Genomic DNA, 19,774 nt, shown 5'->3' on the forward strand with positions numbered 1-19,774 from the left:
AGAATTCCTCTTTCCTAAGTTTTACACCTAGTATTTTCACAAGGAGCCTTACTTTTTAGCCTCCTATACAAAACTTTGACACTGTTCACCCTGTTCATTGAGCTTGCAGGGCTGAAGCACTGAGATGAAATTAACACATCTGAAGCTTCAGAATCCACGCCCCACCCCCACCCCCCAAAATGTAGTTTATGTCTTAAATGTTTGACCATCTCTTCACTAAGCAGCACCTTCCAGAATCAAAAGTCGTATTTCCACACTAATACCTCTGGCTGTGAACATGAGACTTGATACGAAAGGCTAGACATTCACAGAGAACCCGGTGGTCATCACCGGGGGCTCTGGAAGGCCCTGAGTCTGTGGCTCTCTCCACGTGGCAGAGAGAAGGGACCCTGGCCCAGGCCGAGCTCACTCTAATCCGCGTCCAAGTCTCTCGAGAAGCCCGAAGTGTCTCTCAGAGGACAGAGCTGCAGTCAGACAAACAGCAGTCCAGCCCCGCCCCCGCCCGTAGTGACCCCTGGGTAGGTGGCTTGACCTCTATCTCACGTTCCTCAACCAAAACAACCAAAGATGCTAACAAGAGGCCCGCTCCGTGGGGCAGCGGGAGGGTTAAATGGCAAGATGCCCGCAGTGCCTGGCACATGGCAAGCCCCTTTTCTAAGGGGAAGAATAGACAGCCCATGGATGGGTGGGGAGTCCTGCGTTTCTTTCAGGGAGCTTCCTGCCAGCTGACGCCCTCCCTGGTCCTCCCAAAGCCGGCAGCTCTTCTGTGACGCTCTTTTCTCCTCAGTGAATACCACTCGGGTCACAGCCAAGAAAGGACCCAGATACCTTTTGTGAATGGGCTAATGCTGGGGTTTTTCAATAGGAAAATTTTAAATGCACAGAAGTGGCCATTTGAAAAGCACGCAAACCCTTTTACTTAGGACTTGAAGTCTAAGAAAGGCTGAAGGGCACCGGCTGCTTCTGGCAGAAACCCGTTCAGCTCGCCTGCCAATCAAATCTCCAGCCAATGAAGTCCTGACTAGGGGGCATGGCCACCACTTTGCCTGTGGCCTCCCCCCAGCGAGCGAGCGTGTGTGATTAAGTCACTCAGTCGGGTCCCACTCTTTGAGACCCCGTGGACTGTTAGCCCGTCAGGCTCCTCCGTCCATGGGATTATCCTAGCAAGAATACTGGAGTGGGTTGCATTTTTTTTCCTCCAGGGTAATCTTCCTGACCCAGGGATCGAACCAGCGGCTCCTGCCTTGGCAGGCAGATTCTTTACCACTGCGCCACCTGGGAAGCCCCCTCAGCCAGGCAGGAGCCCCCTAAAGTTCCTTCTGCTTAATTAGCTCATGTCCCTTGTTTTTAAGATGAGAATAAAAATGGCACCTAACTCAGTAGCCTTGGATGAAATGGGAGGTTGCTTAGAAAACCCTTGGTACATGGGACCACGTAGGATACACGCTCACCTGCCATCATGGTTATCCTCACTCTTCTCTTTAACTCACCATTTTCCAGGATTTCCTTGGGCCCGCGTGTTCTCAAGATCCTGGTTTCCTCAGCACCATTTGTGTGTTTTTAGCCAACAAGTAGAAATTGGTAGATGTTGTGTAGGAGGAGCGTGCGACGGGAGGGGCTTGTGGGTGCCGACGAAAATGAAGTAGGGCAATGTGGCTAGGCTGGTGCAGCATACAGACAGAAGATGGCCAAAGAAAAAGACCCTCACCTGCCCCTTCTGCCCACCAATCCCAGTGAGTCCCAGCGTCTCCTAGCAACCTCAGAGGTGTGTCCCCGAATGGAACAGGTGGGGACACATTGAACACTGTCTTGCTCACCTGATATTTTCACTTAGGAACGTTTAGAGGACCTCGAACAGAGAAATGCCAAAGAGTCAGCAGCTTGCAACTGTTCCTTCAAAGAGAAAGAGAGGCAGGTACAGAGACCCTTTCTGATCTTGCAGCCAGACACAAAGTAGATACCTTATTTTCAAAGGGTAAGAGCATGTGGGGTGCAAACGCCAGCGTGGGCAGCCCAAAAAACATTCCACCCACCTCCACTCCCTTCCCCTCCCCCACCCCGGGCCCTGCCCCTGCCCCTGCTCCTGCCTGCAACCCGCACAAGGGACCTGAAAGACCCAGGATCTGGAAGTGAGAGAAGGCAGAAGGGCAGCGCAGCCATCCTGGGTGCTAAATGATCTGGGGACATAGAGACAAAACCAGAAGAAGAGAAGAGGGTAGGAGTAAGGAATCCCAGAAACCTCTGCCCTAAGAATGAAGTACAGTAGGTGGAAGAAGCGGAGAAGGCAATGGCACCCCACTCCAGTACTCTTGCCTGGAAAATCCCATGGATGGAGGAGCCTGGTAGGCTGCAGTCCATGGGGTCGCGAAGAGTCGGAAACGACTGAGCGACTTCACTTTCACTTTTCACTTTCATGCATTGGAGAAGGAAATGGCAACCCACTCCAGTGTTCTTGCTTGGAGAGTCCCAGGGACAGGGGAGCCTGGTGGGCTGCCGTCCAGTGGGTCGCACAGAGTCGGACACGACTGAAGTGACTTAGCAGCAGCAGCAGCAGCAGCAGGTGGAAGAAGGAGGGGATGGTAGAAAATGGAGCCAAAAATAAGGAGGAAGGTGCCTGTTATAACACCCCCTCACCTGCCAAAGGGGAGCCCCATTAGACAGTGGGCTTTCTGGTAGCCAATGGGAAATAGAAAACCCAGCATGGTCCAGAGTTCACTGTGTACATGAGATATGATGAGTGTGATGCTCAGAAGTGTTCCAGAGAGGACGTTGTGTGGTGTAATGAGCAACACCCCTAAGAATAGCAGTGCAGTGCTGCCTGGGTCATGGCTGTGCACAGATCTTGAAACAGACTGATGATCATATCCCAGTGAGTCCAGGAAAAGCATATGCACACGGGCCAGGCTCTGCCCTTCAGTGCCCAGCCATCCACTGATTGGACTTAACCCAAAAAGGTATTTCAGAGCAGTGTTCAAACTGGGGTTCCCTGAAGCCCTGGGTGCCGTGGGAAGGGGATGACTCTCAACACACACACACACCTTTCTCCCACCAGAGAAGCTCTCCATTGTCTGTTTTATACCCCAAGTTCCTCTTGGAATTTTGCTTGGATAAAAGGTTTAGGGGGGAAAGGTGGGGGTGGGATGGGAAAGAAGGAGGTTGTTGGTTTAATACCACTGCTTTATAATATCTGGAAATTTGGATGGTGACTGCCTCAACTGAGTTTGTGATAAATATTGAGTGGTTGCAGGCTCAAGGCCTCCATGAAAAATGTCTGGAGGACAACTATCTGTTTGATATGGGCACATAAGCCTTCGTGGACAGTCCTCTGAGGGGAGAGTTAGCGTCCTTCAGGGAGAACGGAAGAGACTTACTAGTACCTATGACCTGTCCCAAAAGATGGCCTTACTTCCTCCATGAATTTTATGAATGCCCAGTAGCATTGCCAGATTTGAGGGGGAAAAAAAAAAGCATGCCCAGGATGTGTTAAGTTTTAATTGCAGATAAACAACAAACAGTTATTAAGTATAAATATGTTCTAACTTATACAGGGGCATACTCATAGTAAAAAATATTTTGGTTTCATTCTGAAATTCAGATTGAACTTGGAATCCTGTATTTTATCTGACAGCCCCTCCAGCACTTACTGAGCACCAACTAGACACCAGGCGGGGAGGTTCTGAAGCAGGTGTCGCAAGATGGCAGCCCACAGACATATTTCATTTGACTCATGGGATTTTTTTTGGTACATTTCAAAGTAGGGCAGTTTAACAGAATACTCCAGATTTCCAGCTTCTCTGAGAAACTTGCAAGATCTGGGGACACTAGGCCCACAGTCCCACAAAATCACAAGCCTTTGTCTTCCAGGCCCCTTAGGTGCTGGGCTCGTGGACTTGCTGCCACCCCTCCCCTGGCTCACCTCACTCACTTCCTTTACTTCCCTGGCCCCTGTAGGAATCAGGTTGGTGACCCCAGTTGATGCTCAGGGCTCTCTGAGAAAGTCCCCTTCCTGACACCCCTATACATTCACCTGCAGGATGTCAGTCTGCAAGGGGGACCCCAGTTCCCTCTCCCTTTGGTGTCTCCAGTGTCTCAGGGATGCTCTTTCTTTGATGAACTGTCGCTGAGGTGCGGAGTCTTAAGCAGATCAGGGCAGCAGTAGTAATCAAACCCAAGGGGAGTGGACTCCAGATTCTCAGTGATGGCTTCCCAACAGGCCCACAAAGTCCCTGCCAGGGGCGTTAACCACTGGGCCTTTTGTCATGCCTAGGCCATTGGGTGGAAATCGCTGGACATGTGCAGCCTCTTCTAGTGACCTGGAAGGCTGTGCTTCCCCCTAAAGCAGATCTGTCCTCCAGGGAGAATATAGCATCCTTCATAGCCTTCTTGGTTGACCCACCTCCTTCTCTACTGGAATCTGGAACAGAGATCTCTAAGAGGTTCAGCAGGACAGTGTAGCATTGCCCCAAAGCCACACCCCATTCTACAGACACCACCCCCCCTCTGCCATCCTTATCCCTTCCCTCTTCTGCAGACCCTCATCCTCATGTCCTCACCTAGGAAGGCTCAACATTTCATCCAAATGGGTAGCATCCGAAAGTTGAGAAAAAGCTGTTTTTCTTTGATGCAAAAGACAAAGCAGAGCATAAGCTAAAATTTGTCAATATTCTTTCTGTGTTAAAGAGACAAATGTTTGTAGAGGCGGTGAAGAACAAGATGCAGAACTCAAATTTCCAGGTGAGCCAGGAGAGGACAGAAGAGAGAAAACCATAGAACATCAGCAGGAAGCCCAGTCGACATGACACTGTATCTATCGTGTACTGAGGATTTAGCGTGTGCTATGCACACAGAGCTAAGCACTTGACCTGCAGTATCTCATTTAAGCTTCACAACAACCCTATGGGGGGTGGATTTTGTTATTATACCCAATTCTCAGATGAGGTGTCTGAGGCTTAGAGACCATTTGTCCAGAGCCACACTGCTAAGTAGGAGACATCTGACACCCAGGTAAGAGTGCTGGCTTCTCTTCCTTGAGGTTATAAACTTCCAGGTAATAAACCTGATAACACTTCCAATGGCATTTCTCTTGAATTTCACAGAAGCATCCTCTAAAATTATTTTAAAAGTTGAGAATTAAAACTTTGAAATCTTGAGCATGTTGAAACATTGCCATTGACAAATCAGCCCTGGAACTGGAATTAAGCCAATCCGCGTTCCCACTTTGCAGAAAGTAGAGGCGAGCTCTCAGGGAGCTTGAAAGCTGAACACATTTTGGTTGAATAAGAGAGAAGAGACATATTCAAGTTTGATAAAAGGCCACAGTCATTCTGAAGCAACCAAATTATCATTGGTAGAAGAAACAAAGATATTCTAGGTGAGGGATATATTTGGAAAATGGAAGCTTCTTCTCAACCAGCATCCTTGTTCTAAGGCCAAAAGATGGTTACTGTCCCAAAGCAGGACATTAAAATGACAGAGAGCGTCCTGGGGGCCCCTATGGATCTGAGACCTTTGCCACCCTGCAAAGTGGAAATTTTGGGAAGTTTGTCACTTATTCGTTCACAAATATGACTGAAGCGGAGGAGGAAGAAAGAGCCCTGAGCTAGGTTTTGTCTGAGGACCACCTGGGGATGTAAAATGACAGAGGGGATATTGACATGGATCCCAGATGTTGTGGGAATACTGTGCTTCTCTGAGATACGAGACCCCCCTGGCATCTCACGCTGCCTTTGGCTTTAACAGAGTAGGGACAAATGGTGCTTTGGCTGAGAGCAAAGAGCCAGCTTCCCATTTTCCTTGCACTCCAGCCCCAGCTTAGAAGTTGGTGTCTGAGATCTCCTTGGTACAGAAGGGTTTCCTCCAGGTTCCCTACCAAGTGTAGCTTGGGCGACTTCTTCCTCCAGAGTGGACCTGGAGTCCTTCAGGGGATGGAGTCACCAGGACCACATTGATAAAGATGGGACGTGTAAAGTTTGCTCTCTCAGTCTCGCATAAGAGACTCCCAGAGAGTCTCAGCCTTTCTCATAACAGAGTCTCCATCTCTAGTATGCTTCAGAACTAGTACATTCTTCCTTTTTAAGATCCAATGGGATTCATGTCGATTTTTGTTTCCTCTGCAGCTAACAGTCTTCTATAATTATCTATCATATGCTAAAGGGGAAAATCTTCTAGTTAATAAATTGAATACCTAGTCTAGGCCACATACTGTGCTAGGAACTGGGGACAGAAAAATGAACAGAGATACGACCCCAGCCTTCATTCATTCAACGAATATTTGTTGAGAGGCTTGCGATATGGCGGGTAATATTCAGGTGTTAGGATTCAATCCCATTCTCAGTGGCAGCAATATCACCCCGGAGAGGGCAAAACTCTACTTTTTTAATGTATAAAGCACAGAAATACACACAGTGCTATCTGTAATAATCAAATTTCACAGAGGTGAGAACTTCCCAGGTGGCTCAGCAGTAAAGAATCCACCTGCAATGCAGGAGATACCGATTCGATCCTTGGGCTGGGGAGATCCCTGTAGAAGGAAATGGCAACCCACTCCAATGTTCTTGCCTGGGAAACCCCATGGACAGAGGAGCCTGGTGGGCTACAGTCCATGGGATCTCAAAAGAGTTGGACACGACTTAGAGGCTAAACAACAACAAAAGCGATTAGGAAAAAATGTCTAAGAAGGTTTCTTAAGGAAAAGGATGATAATGAAAAAAAGAATGAGAAACGCCAGGTTAGATCAATGAAGAAACATGTAAAACTCCCAGTCTTTCATGGCTTTTTATTCTGAGGCAAATAAATAAACAAATATTAGGTTGGATAAAAAGTTAACTCAGGTTTTACCATTAAAATGTTATGGAAAAACCCAGATGAACTTTTTGGCCAACGCGGTACTTTCTGAGTTGTTCCTGAGCTCAGGAACACTTTTCACAGGGACCTCTCCCTCCCCCTCCCCAGTCCGAGGACCTGGAGAGGCCTCCCTGAAGTAGGGATGTTTAAAACAAAGACCTGAGGTGGTGTGGGAATGAACTGGGATCTTTGTGCCCAGATCTGCTACTCCAGTATGCCCTGAGTATTAACTGGAATTATCCCAGTTAATTTCCAAATTTCCAATTTATTTTTTTAATTAATTAATTAATTTTTTACTTTACAATATTGTAGTGGTTTTGCCATACATTGACATGAATCTGCCATGGGTGTACATGTGTTCCCCATCCTGAACCCCCCTCCCATTACACTGTTGGTGGGAATGCAAACTAGTACAGCCACTATGGAGAACAGTGTGGAGATTCCTTAAAAAACTGGAAATAGAACTGCCAAATTTCCAATTTAAATGTCCTTATTTAAATGACAGGCTCCTATCCTGGCCTTGTCCTTCTAAGGGTGAGCCGGAATGCGATTCCAAACATGCATGATGAATGCCTATTGCTGCGGGAGGTCTCTGGCTCAGGACAGACCCAGCCAGGCTTCCCCCACGTCAGGCCCACACTTGAATTTCACATTTCCCATTCCTCACCCCTTCCTTTTCCTGGTTCAGCCATCCCCTCTGCCTTTTGCTGTCCCCGACCTCATCACTCAAAAAAGTTGACCAAAGCTTGCTCTGTGGTGCTTCCCACCTCAAGCTCATGGCAGACCTGGGACTTGGGGGACCCTGGGACTAAGAAATCTTCATTTTTAACAAACACCCAGACTCTCGCTCTGACAGCCAGCCCCAGCACTGGCCCTGGGGACCCATCCAATTTTATTGAAAATCAAACTAAAAAGGATACAAAGGAAAACTGGTTTAGAGGCAAAAGATTTTCGACATTTGCTGCCTGTTTTCCTTTTATCTGGGCATTCCCACCAATATTTACTTTGTGGGCTAGTGTAGAGATCTTAGCCTACCTCACCCTGAAATGTTTTCCTGAAATGATTTTGAAAGCAATCTCAAAGCACATTTCAAGGCTCCTGGCAGCCACTGGCATAGGTCAGGCACAGAACGTGATTTTTAAGCCTGTCTTAAAATGAAAAGAGTTACAGAGAAGGTCCTACCAGCCCCTTCCATTTAAATCCACCCAGAACCTCCTCTCAACCCCTAAGGAAGACAGGACATTCTGGCCCCTAGCTGACAGATGAGGAGACCAAGGATCACGCTTTCAGAGGCAGAGCTGAAACTTGACTACCTGTAGGCCCGCAGGCCCTCTTTCCCCAGGGGCATGAGTTGGAGTCAAAAACTTGCAGGAAGTAGGGCTGTTGATGTGAAGCCTGTTGGAAAGAAACTTGCAAGTTACAATCGTATCTACAGTATAAACAGAACCGTGTGGGAGAGAGATTATTGGGTTGCAATGAATAGAAACCTATTCAGAAAGAGGGAGGGGGCTTTTATAAGGATGTAAGAGTGAGTGCCTCATAAATACTGAGAGCTGAGAGAGAGCCTGGCCTCAAAAGAGAACTGGTAGGCCGTCATCTCCCAAGCGTCATCTCTCTTACACACAAACACACACAGAGCTCATATCACCTCTCTGTGCCTAAATCTCCCCTGATCTCGTCTCTCTCTGGTCATGTGATAAAAAGGGATGACCTCACGGTCCCCCAGTTCAAAGAATCAGCTCGAGTAGTAAGTAGCATCATAGAGCCCATAATCCTAAATCCTAGGAGTGACCTTCTGAAAAGCTGAGCCTGTGCCAAAGTGCCCGATCAGCTAAGACCAGGGACAGAGTCATACTCAAGACTGCCCCACACCAGGGGCAGTGCTTAGAATAGGGTTAGACCGATTCCCCTTGAATATCCTGCCTTTTCTCCTCCTAAGACATCAGAGACATAAGACATTCAGTTTAGTAACAGCTTTTCAAGAGAAAGTCCATCCCAATGAATGTGCCCATAATCAGAAACTCCTGGTTTCAAAAACCAAAAAAAAAGAAAGAAAATATAAGAAGAAAGTATCTGTATATCTGGAAGGGAGTACATTGGAATGTCAATAAGGTTACCTGTGGGTAGTGTGAGAATAGTGGATTATTTTAGCTTCTTTTTGCACACATCTATGTCTGTATATAATTTCTTTTTTACAAATACTTTATTTTGAGTAAAAAAGCCCATTTGAGTGGTATATTTGGGGATACCCTTACAATTGTCAAGTTTGTGCATTTGTTGCTCTTGTTGAAGGTCGGAGCCAGAAAAGCCACTGCAAAGATGGACCAAGAAAGAGAGATGCTAAAGAGAGAGATGTCCAGCAAGTCCAGCCAGAGCCTTCTGTTTTCTAAGCCTGGTGGAAGGAACTAGAAACATCCCGCCGGGTCTGCGAGATCCTCCTCCATGAGTCAAAGAGACTTTTCCGCGCCAAATCACAAAGACACTTTTTTAGGACTTATTGTTACCCTGTGTGTTGCTTCCTAGACTGGTATTTTGCACAGTACAATTTTTCGGACTGTGTGGGGAGAGGGGCTCTTTTCACAGCTATCTGCGAATGTAAACGCACTCAGGCATATGAAGAATTAGTTCAAAATTCCGACTCCTAGGCCCAGTAGATAAACTTATGTGTCTGGGTTGTGACGTACCCAAATGTCACACCTCCACGGAGCTCCAAGAAACCCACAGTTGAGAAAACCCAGGGCATGATACTGGGGCCACAGGACAGAAAGGTAACCTCAGGGGCTGCTGGGTCCATGGTATAGTGCATTTATATCTGAATTTCTTATAATAAATTTGAACACCAACCTGTTTTTATTGCTTCCATAACAATGAGTCACATGTATATGGCACTCTGCAGTTTTCAAAACCCATCTCATCTAATCTTCCTCCAAGACCTGGGAGGTAAATAGTATTATATTCCCCATTTTACAAATGAGGAAGCTGAGGTTGAGAGAGGTTAAATGGCCCATCTAAAGTCACACAGCTAAGAAATTCAAGGGTTGGGTCTGGAACCCAGGTGTTTACCTCCCGTCTCACACTGCCCATTCTGTCACAGCAGGATAAGCCCAGTAGTTCAAGTCACAGGCCATCAGGACAGACCAAGTACCCAATCACCAAAGGGCACACACTGCCCAGGTGCACACACTCTTTCCATGGTATTTGGAGAGACTTTCATTTTTGCCCTCTCTGCAGCCATCTGTCCTCTCCCTGCCTTTCTTACATGGCCAAGACCACCAAATAAAATGGGAGGAACAGCAGAAGTCATGAATATCACTAATTCTTTTAATTTTAAAAAAGTCACAATAAAAACATTTTTATATTTTTAAACCAAATGCATTCTTTATACCAATTAAAATTAGAAGGAAATATGAAAAATTATTTGCGTGATATTCCACTAAAGGTACATCTTACACAGTGAGAAGGTACATCTTACACATGACCTTAAAAATAATCTTGAAGGGAATTCCCTGGTGATCCAGTGTTTAAGGCTCCATGCTTTCAAGGCAGGGGGTGCAGGTTCAATCCCTGATCAGGGAACTAAGATCCCACATGCCTCGTGGTGGTGTAGCCAAAAAAAAAAAAAATTTTTTTAAGAGTTTTAAATTATTTTTAAAAAATAATAATAGTAATCTTGAAAACCCCAGTTTTCCATAAAGAATATGATATTACTTATACTGCACCGTATCCCCAAAATCCAAAAAGCAGTCTCCAACACCAGAAAAGATCACTGGGTTAGACAGTAGTTAAGCTAGCTAATGTTTGGAAGCCAAATTGAAGTGGGGTGGGGGGTGGGGGGTGGAAATACTTAATTTGGTTGAACATGAATATTTGAATTTGCAGAAGTCAAACATGATGCCTCTGTGATTCCATTGTATTTTAGGTCTCTCAAAGGACATTTTAATTTTATCATATCAACTTTGCAACCCGTGATGGTGATTTCCTTTCTTCACTCCTTGAACTAGATGGTTCTTTGGGTATCACCTCAGCCACATACCCCTTTCTCTGAGAATGCACACTGCCCCCCGCCCCCAATCAGATTTGCCCTAGCTAATGCTGCTCTGTTGGCCACAGCTGGTTGGCTGAGCAGTAGATAGTCTGCCCAAGCCAGACCGATCAGGTTTCACTTCTAACCCAAGCTGGGCCAATCAGTACCTCCAGCCTTGGTATTGGAAGTAGGGCACAGGAGCACCACACAGGTCATTAGTGGTGTGGAGCTGAGGTCTCAATGCAGTTCCCAGCTGGTGTGGCCATTTCTTCCACTGTGTTTGGAGAAACAAAGCCAGTCTAAAATGAGACAGCCGGGATAGATAAACAAGTGGAGACAAGAAACCAAGACCACCAGAGAGACAGTGCCGTGGACACTACAAGTCCCTTAGTCATTGCCCCCGCTCTACTGCATAAGCTGAAGGTTAAGCACCTTCATTTCCCAGTTTCCCTTGCAGTTAGACCCAGCCATGTTGCTCAGTTCTGGCCAATGACATGCAAGTGAAGGTCCTGGACAGGGCTTCCCTTCTGGAATTAAAGGCAAGACTTTGTTAGGAGAGAGATTTTTCTCTTTGTCCCTTTGTCTTGTCTGTCTTTTCTCTCCTGGAGCTCAGACTTGGAGCTGGAGCAGCCATGCTGGGAATCACCAGGAAACAAGCAAGAGGCCAAAGCCCACCTCAAGGACAACGGAGTGGAAAGATATGAAAAGCCTGGGTGGGAGCCTGGTAACATCACTGTGCTGTACACCACAGTATACTGAACAGCCTACCTCTGTACATCCTTTTATGTGAATAAACCCCTCTCTGTTTAAGTCACTGTAGTCTGGTGTACCTGTGTGTGCTGTGGAGCAAACCACTTAAAACTTCTCAGTGTTAGTCATTCAGTTGTGTCTGACTCTTTGCGACCCTATGGACTGTAGCCCACCAGGCTCCTCTGTCCATGGGATTCTCCAGGCAAGAACACTAGAATGGGTTTCCATTCCCTTCTCCAGGGGATCTTCCCAACCCAGAGACTGAACCTGGGTCTCCTGGATTGCAGGCAGATTCTTTACCATCTGAGCAACTTGCTGACTTACAATGGCGAACATTATTTCTCATGATTTCATGGATCAAACAGGACACATGTACTGGTCTGGGCTGGCCTGGCTGGAGCTGGATGGTTTGGGATGCCTCGTGTACATGCCTGGTCATTGACAGGCAAGCTGGGTGAGGGCAGTGGTTCTCAATCAGGGGAATTTTGTCACGCAGGAAATATTGGGCAATATCTGGACACAACTTTGGTGGTTAAACTGGCATGGGGGGTGCAACTATCTAGGGCAGTGTTCCCCAACCTCTGGGATCTAATGCCTGATGATCTGAGGTGGGACAGATGTAATAATAATAGAAATAAAGTGTACAATAAATATAATGCACTTGAAATCATCCTGAAAACATCCCTCTGCCCCAGTCCATGGAATCTTCATGAAACTGGTCCCTGGTGCCAAAAAAGTTTAGGACCGCTGATCTGGGGGTAGAGGCCAGGGATGCTGCTAAGCATAGCACAATGCGCAGAACCACTCCCCACAGCAAAGACTTATTTGATTAGAAATGTTAACAGTACCGAGAATGAGAAACCCTGGTCTAGAAAGGCCTCAGCTGGGATTTCTGTCTCTGCCTGGTGTGATCTCTCTTTGCCCAGCAGGTCAGATCAAGCCACAGGTTCCCAAGAGCTGCAGGAGAGACCAAGCCCCAAAGCACACTTTCAAGTCTCCACCTGCCTTGTGTTTGCCAATATGTCATCAGACAAAGCAAACCGCACAGCCAGGGTTCATCTGGGAGAGGCTCCACATTTTCACCTACCCACGTCAAGGCTTCTGTTATTTAAAAGCTGATAGCATTCCAACTGACACAGAAAGTTACCCTAATTCCTGATGACTTTCTGGTTCCTGGTTTCTTTCCTGGGAAAGGCCAGTTCTAGGGCCTGCCCTTGGCTTCCACTAGGAGAGAGTATCACTCCAGGGTCTCTGGTTGCAAACAACAGAAACCTCCTGTGGCTAACTTAAACAGAAAGGGAGCTTACTAAAAGGCGACAAGGTAGGTTAGAGAATCACAGGGTGAGCAAAGCTGAGAAGTCAGGACCATCACGAGAAAAGTCAGGACTGTCAGGAACCAGCTCTTCTTTCCCATAGATGTCCTCTTTTTTTTGCTTCAGCTGGTTTGAGTTTCTGTTATTGCAAACAAAATGGCCTTTATTAAGACGCTCTTGGGGCTTCCCTGGTGGTCCAGTTGTTAGGTCATCACCTTCCAATGTGGAGGGTGCCAGTTCCATCTTTGTTCAGGGAGCTAGGATCCCACATGCCTTGCGGCTGAAAAACCAAAACGTAAAACAGAAACAATATTGTAATAAATTCAACGAAGACTTTTTTAAAAAGACACTCTGGTACACAGCCCCCACTGGTAGCTCTGAGAAGCTACCAATGACCTTTCCCCTGGCGTTGTTCCAAGGGACAACAGGGGACAGGCAGCTTCACCCTCCTCCCAGAGCTCCCAATCTTCTGATCCCTCCGAGAGGCTAAACCAAACAACTTCCTCCTGCCCTTGCCAATGGCAGCCCATTTGGATTCGTGACTTTGCAGATAAGGTGCCCTTCTCCAGCAACTTGGCACAGCCAGCCATGCCTGCTGTTGTGGAAACCAGAGTCATGAAGTGTCTGCAGGAAAAAACAGCTTCCACCAGATCTGCATTCCCAAGTGTGTTCCTGGTAAGTGGAGTGGTTTCCAATTTTCTAGGATCTTAAGAATGAAAGCAATACACCGAAGATGATGAGAGGAAACCCAACACCTGCTCACACTGATGCGCTTCTCTTTTCCGGACTGAGGTTCCTAAAGCCTCTTTTCTGTACTGAGGTTAGGGCATCTGGTGAGGGTAGACTATTTCAGTGTATCAGCTTGGCTTCATTTCCATCAAGATGCACCGCTTGCACCCGTCTGCTCAGTGTCCCGAGTTATTTTGGGCCCATTCATGACCTTATGTCCCTGCTTTTGTTTTTAAACATTTTTCTTTGTCCATCTGTTCCCTAGGAATCCATCACAGTGCCTCCTTCCTGCTGTGGGAAGCATTAGCAGACTCCTTGTTTTGACTTTACTCTCATAATGCTTTCATTCCTAAGACCCTAAGATATTGGAGGCAGAAATTTTATCTTCTGGCTCACCGTGGATCTAATCATCAGAGGTACTCTATTGGGATCAATCACTTTTATGGTTAAACAACCAGCCTTCATTCATTCAGGCAACAAACGCTGGGCACCTACTATGCACCTGATGCAAAGAACTGACTCATTGGAAAAGACCCTGATGCCTGGAAGGAATGAAGGCAGGAGAGAAGGGGATGGCAGAGGATGAGATCATTGGATGGCATCATCAACTCGATGGACACGAGTTTGAGCAAGCTCCGGGAGTTGGTGATGGACAGGGAAGTCTGGTGTGCTGCAATCCATGAGGTTGCAAAGAGTCGGACTCGACTGAACTGACTGACTAAGCTCCAGGTATTAATGACACTGTGCTAGACCTCATGGCCTACACGTCTGCTCCCCTGACTTTTCACGACCTGACCTGCTGCTCACCTGAGGAGTGGAATCGTTCATTTAGATGGTGTGTTGCCTGGGAGAGCTCACTGGTGACGTTCCCATCCTCTTTTTTGGCTTTCTATGAGATTCCTGCTGGGCCTTCTCTAGAGTGAGCTATACACAGCAGTTACCCTCTTCTGGAAGTTTCTTTGTGCCTTTCAACTGTTGAATTTTAATAGTTAATAATTGCAAACTTGTTATAGCATCCTTGCCAGCCATCAGATCCTGTGCTAAGCACAGCCCAGACATTATCCCTTTCAGTCCTCACTGTATCACTCCTGTTTCACATGTGAAAACAATAAGAAGTTACTTGCCCAAGAGAAAAAGCCTCAGAGCTCAGACTTCATACTCAACTGCTCCAATGCGGTGCTTTCCTCAATGAAGTCCAGGAACCAGCTTGTTATCTACTGGTCAATGAAGATTGGGTTGGCAAACTTTTTCTATAAAGGGCCATTTCCCTTTGTGAACCATGGGGTCACTGTCATGACTACTCAACTCTGCCATTGTAGCAATAACTGAACAAATGAGCATGGCTGTGTCCCAATAAAACTTTATTTATAAAGATAGGCAGGGGACCAGATGTGCCAGCCCCATGTTAGACTCTTACCCAGACTAGATTGTTAATATCTGCATGGCTATTGCCTGCCACATTGCCATGTTTATCAATATCTCCATCACTGAGAGCATCTGGAGCTTTTACTATGAACCATGCACTTCATTAAACACTTCACACAAATTTTCTCATTGAATCCTCTGGAGGAGAGATACATTGCCATTTATAGACAATGCAACTGAGGCCTTTAGAAAGGTAAAACAGGCTGCCCTAGGTGAACCCAAAGGGATTTTCAGATCCAGATCCTAACCATGATGCAACACTGCCTTTCACCATCACAGCCCTGCATCTGAACAATAGGAAGCTGCACAGGTGAATCAGGAGAACTGCCTTCCACTGAACCAAGCTTGAAGGAAACGAGACTTCATGACAAACCCCTTCCTCTCAGCATCCTGGCTTACTAGCCCCTTCTCAGAGTCCCCTGCTTTCTTTAGTTACTGCCTGAGTTCAGGTGTCCCTGGCCGGGGCGCCGTGTTCTCTCTTTCAACCAACTTTGCCTGCCTCGGCCTTGTGCTAATTTTACAACCTGCTTTTCAGTTTCCCAAATCCTCATGTTCCCCTGCAGCAGCCTCATGCACTGTTTACCCCTACCCTCCTTTTATTCCTTCCACCTTGTCTGCTGAGCAGAGAGCTCCAAATGACCTCTGGGCCTTATTGATGCCCAAGGACCAGCAGGTCACCCGGCCGCAATCCCTATCTGATGCTGCTGATGCTGTCCTCAGAGGAGCAGGGACAGATACTTGAGAGGTCTGTTGTCCAAGAGATCCTGTTAACTTTGTGTTGAGTCATGTGGGTGCACAGAGGTGTCATTTTACTCTTTCTTAGCGGTGACCTTGAGACCTGAAAACCAGCCACCGGATGCCCAGGAGGGGACACTCAGAAAAAAAACACCCAGTCCATCCTGAGCCCTCAGGCAGAGCAGGCCATCATGCATTCTGTCAACCTTGACTTCTCCAACCTGACCTTGGGGCAGGCACCATGCTGGCACTGAGGAGCGGAAGCTGAACCAGACAGACAGGTCCCTTCCCCCAGGAAGCTGTGCTGGGGCACGGTGGGGTAGGAGGTGTCAGATAGTTTACTAACAGCGTCATTGTGGGTGGTAATAAGTACTGAGTCCCAGCCAGAGGCTTGTTAGCTGGAACAGTCATAGCTTTTGTCAGTCCCCCAGCGTGGGTCCAACAGTTCTCACTCTTCAAACTGGCTAGTCCCACTCTCCCCACCCCCATTCCCACTCTTGCACATGGCTAGAATTCCAGGACCACAGCCTGGTGCCCCATACACTTAATAAATAGGTCTTGATTGCCTGGATGGAGACGCACACTGCTTTCATAGAATGGTATAAAAATCGAAATCAGCTGCCCATATTATTGCCATCTTTGGAAAGGGTCCAGGAAGGCTCTGCAGATGCAACATTGCTGGGTTTTAAGCCACAAGATATACACACACACATACACGCTCACTCTATCTCTCTCTTTTTCTTTCTCTCTCTCTGAGCATTTAAGACAGGGCTAAGACTTAAGCTGTGTCCAAGTTGTTAAACTTGGACACAGAACTGCCTGGGGTTTAATAGAAGCAGAAATCACGCTCAGCTTTCTTCTCCCAGCCTGTCCATTTGGGCATATGCAACTAATTAGAAAGACAATCTTGATTTTCAAGTAGATTCAACACATCCAAGATAACCACAAAAAGCTTGTGAGAGAGATAGGTTGGCTTCTCATGACTGGCGACCACCTGCAGGCCTTGGCCCCATTACACCCTTTCCCACCTGCCCTGCTCTGCGGTCCTGTGAGCGCCTCCTGACTCAGCTCCCCCGCTGCCTGCTCTGCACGGCTTCCAGACTTGGCAGGAGGTGAGAAAGCCTCTGAGACCAACCAGGCTGTGACCTCATTCTCTGCTCTCACTCCTCCAATCGCTCCAAATGGGTATCTGGGCTGTCCCTCAACTTTGACCTCTGTGCACCTTTCTCCATCCATCACCGGTTTGCTGATGACCATGGAGGGTTTGTGATGATGAATGAGTAAACCGGGGTCTATAAAGTGCCAAGTGAGTACCGTAGTTTATGAGCTGACTCTATCTCCTCCGGTCTCCCTAATCCCTTCTTGTTTTCCAAGCATCTCAGGCTGGAGGGACCACCCAGTTCCATCCGGCTCTGGAATGTCCCTCAAAGTTCTCTCCATCTGCCCTCTTCACCCAAGAGCTCTTCCCGACTCCTCCCTGTGTCTCCCTCCTGTTTTTCAAAGGGCTGTTGTTTTTCTTAATATTGCTTTACCCCTCCCCAAAAGACAGTTACACAAGTAGATGTGGGAGGAAGCTAAAAAACATAAGTCAACGATGACTAAGTCTGCCTAGCTCCCTCGTCACTGGAATATTGTCAGAATCGGCTCTCTCTCACCCCTGCCTCTGTAAAAATCCTTTGCCGAGGGTGTGATTTTTTCCTGAAGATCATTTTTTCCACACAACCAAATGTTGTCATGCATAACCAGTCCAGAGCATTTCTTTCTGCCCAAATCTGTGCTTGGGGCACAGCACTCAGGGTCACTCAGAAGTGATTCTTCCCTAATGAACAGGCAACTAGGTGGTTCCTGGAAGTTTCACTAGCAATTGGGGATCATCAGTTATCCCAGAGTTTTCTCCCCCCGACTACTTCTCTGGTTTCTGAATAAGTGCTTTTCCTGAAGTCCAATGACCTCAGAAGGAAAGAGTTCAAATAAAATCCAGCATGCATCTCCAGCTTTGGAGCAGACAGCAAGGGCTCTGAAATGAGACAGACACCAAGCAGCCTGAGCTCCTGCTCCACCGTCCCAGAGTCTCAGACCCCTCAACCCCTGAACACTAGTGACAGAATCGGCCTGAGAGGCGTTAAAAGGGCCCGCCCATTGGGCAGCACTTCCTGAGCTCTGTCTGAGCGTAAGAGCTGCGAGGTCTAGGCGTTCTGCTCCTCTTTCACAAAATGCAATTGGTAATGAACAGGAATTCCCCCAACTGTGCATCATGGAGCCCGCCCTGCCTCCAGAGGGTTGTGTTCACACAAGCCAAATGGGCAATTGACCAGAGCATTTAATACTTACGAGTCTGTGTGAATAATCCAAACCAAATCCCAGGTTTTTCACATACATGTAAATTGTTCTTCACAAAGGCAAACCCTAACCTAATCCCTTCACTGTTAAAAAGTTGGCTCCCAGAAACAAAACATTTCATAATAAAGGCAGCCCTATTTCACGCAGACCCATTATGAATCATAGGTTGGGGCAAATTGAAGTCTGTCAGAATTTAAGCAATTAACTACCTAAAAAAGAAAGCTCAGAATTTGCAAACCCAAGCATTTGCAGGCATAATTTTTAAAGTTTCGATCTATACCATGTCCCCAGGTTTTTGCATTCAATAAAAACCCAACTATTTTGCCTCTGATGAGTCCTTGAAGAAAACACATGGGAGATACAGAAACTTAGCTCTTAAAAGTAGCTGGACCAAATTGTCCAAGACCAACAGAAACTTAATTCCAAACTTAAAAAAAAAAAAAAAATCACGTCATTTAAGCTGAATATCTTTATTGGACTCAGAAACAGTCCAACTCATTTCTCAAAAATAGTTGATGAAAATTTCATATTTTCTGAACCCTGAAGAGTCTTTTTCTCAATTTTATTCTTTTTAAAATCCCTTTTAAATTAATTCTCAGTTCAGTTCAGTTGTGCAGTCCTGTCTGACTCTTTTCAACCCCATAGACTGCAGTACACCAGGCCTCCCTGTCCATCACCAGCTCCCGGAGTTTACTCAAACTCATGTCCATCGAGTCGGTGATGCCTTCCAACCATCTCATCCTCTGTCATCCCCTTCTCCTCCCACCTTCAATCTTTCCTAGCATCAGGGTCTTTTTCCAATGAGTCGGTTCTTCGCATCAGGTGACTAGAGTATTGGAGTTTCAGCTTCAGCATCAGTCCTTCCAATGAATATTCAGGACTGATTTCCTTTAGGATTGACTGGTTGGATCTCCTTGCAGTCCAAGGGACTCTCAAGAGTCTTCTCCAACACCACAGTTCAAAAGCATCAATTCTTCTGTGCTCAGCTTTCTTTATAGTCCAACTCTCACATCCATACATGACTACTGGAAAACCATAGCTTTGACTAGACGGACCTTAGTTGGCAAAGTAATGTCTCTGCTTTTTAATATGCTGTCTAGGTTGGTCATAGCTTTTCTTCCAAGGAGCAAGTGTCTTTTAATTTCATGGCTGCAGTCACCATCTACAGTGATTTTGGAGCCCTCCAAAATTAATTCTAGCAATATCTTTTTTTTTTTTTTTAAGGAAAGCATATTTTTTTAAAGTCACTGAATTTGTTACAACACTGCTTCTGTTTTCTGTTTTGGTTTTTTGGCCCAGAGGCATGTGGGGTCTTAGCTCCCTGATCAGGAATGAATCCATACATTGGAAGTGCAGAGTCTTCACCACTGGACTGCCAGGGGAGTGCCAGCAATATTCTTAAACTGTGGGAAATCAACAAATATCAACTGAGGATCTGTTCTTTGGGAATCAGTCTGTAACAGCTCGCTGGTTTTACATTCTCAAGTGCTCTCTGTTTCCAGAGCACTGGGTTTTTTTAAGCCCTAAGCCCATCTCTTCTCTGGGGGAAGCCGTTTCTGCAGAGTCTTGAGAATCGTCCTAACATTTTAGAGAACAAGCACAAAGCACAGTAGTG

At 46.6% G+C, this 19,774-nt stretch overlaps 1 protein-coding gene across 25 annotated transcripts in view; it reads left to right on the forward strand.

Annotated features, from left to right (window-relative positions):
- Positions 1–9,686, forward strand: part of FHAD1 (forkhead associated phosphopeptide binding domain 1) — a 166,035-nt gene extending 156,349 nt beyond the window's left edge. For 11 of the 25 annotated variants that reach the window (XR_015143255.1, XR_015143258.1, XR_015143259.1 and 8 more), the window contains 3 exons: positions 1,835–1,915; positions 4,681–4,734; positions 9,136–9,686. Coding sequence is in view for 16 of the 25 variants with exons in the window: in XM_086343810.1 (XP_086199936.1) it covers positions 1,835–1,915; positions 4,681–4,734; positions 9,136–9,252 (252 nt within the window). In the remaining 9 variants the exon portion in view is untranslated. The remainder of the gene's footprint in view (positions 1–1,834; positions 1,916–4,680; positions 4,735–9,135) is intronic. The other 14 variants (XR_015143257.1, XR_015143262.1, XR_015143260.1 and 11 more) reach the window with 4 other exon arrangements.
- The last annotated feature ends 10,088 nt before the right edge of the window (positions 9,687–19,774 follow it).

This window comes from Bos grunniens, chromosome 16, assembly GCF_055505025.1.
Source record: "Bos grunniens cultivar Pamir isolate PY7600 chromosome 16, Bosgru_T2T1.0, whole genome shotgun sequence".
In the NCBI taxonomy this organism is placed as follows: Eukaryota; Metazoa; Chordata; class Mammalia; order Artiodactyla; family Bovidae; genus Bos; species Bos grunniens.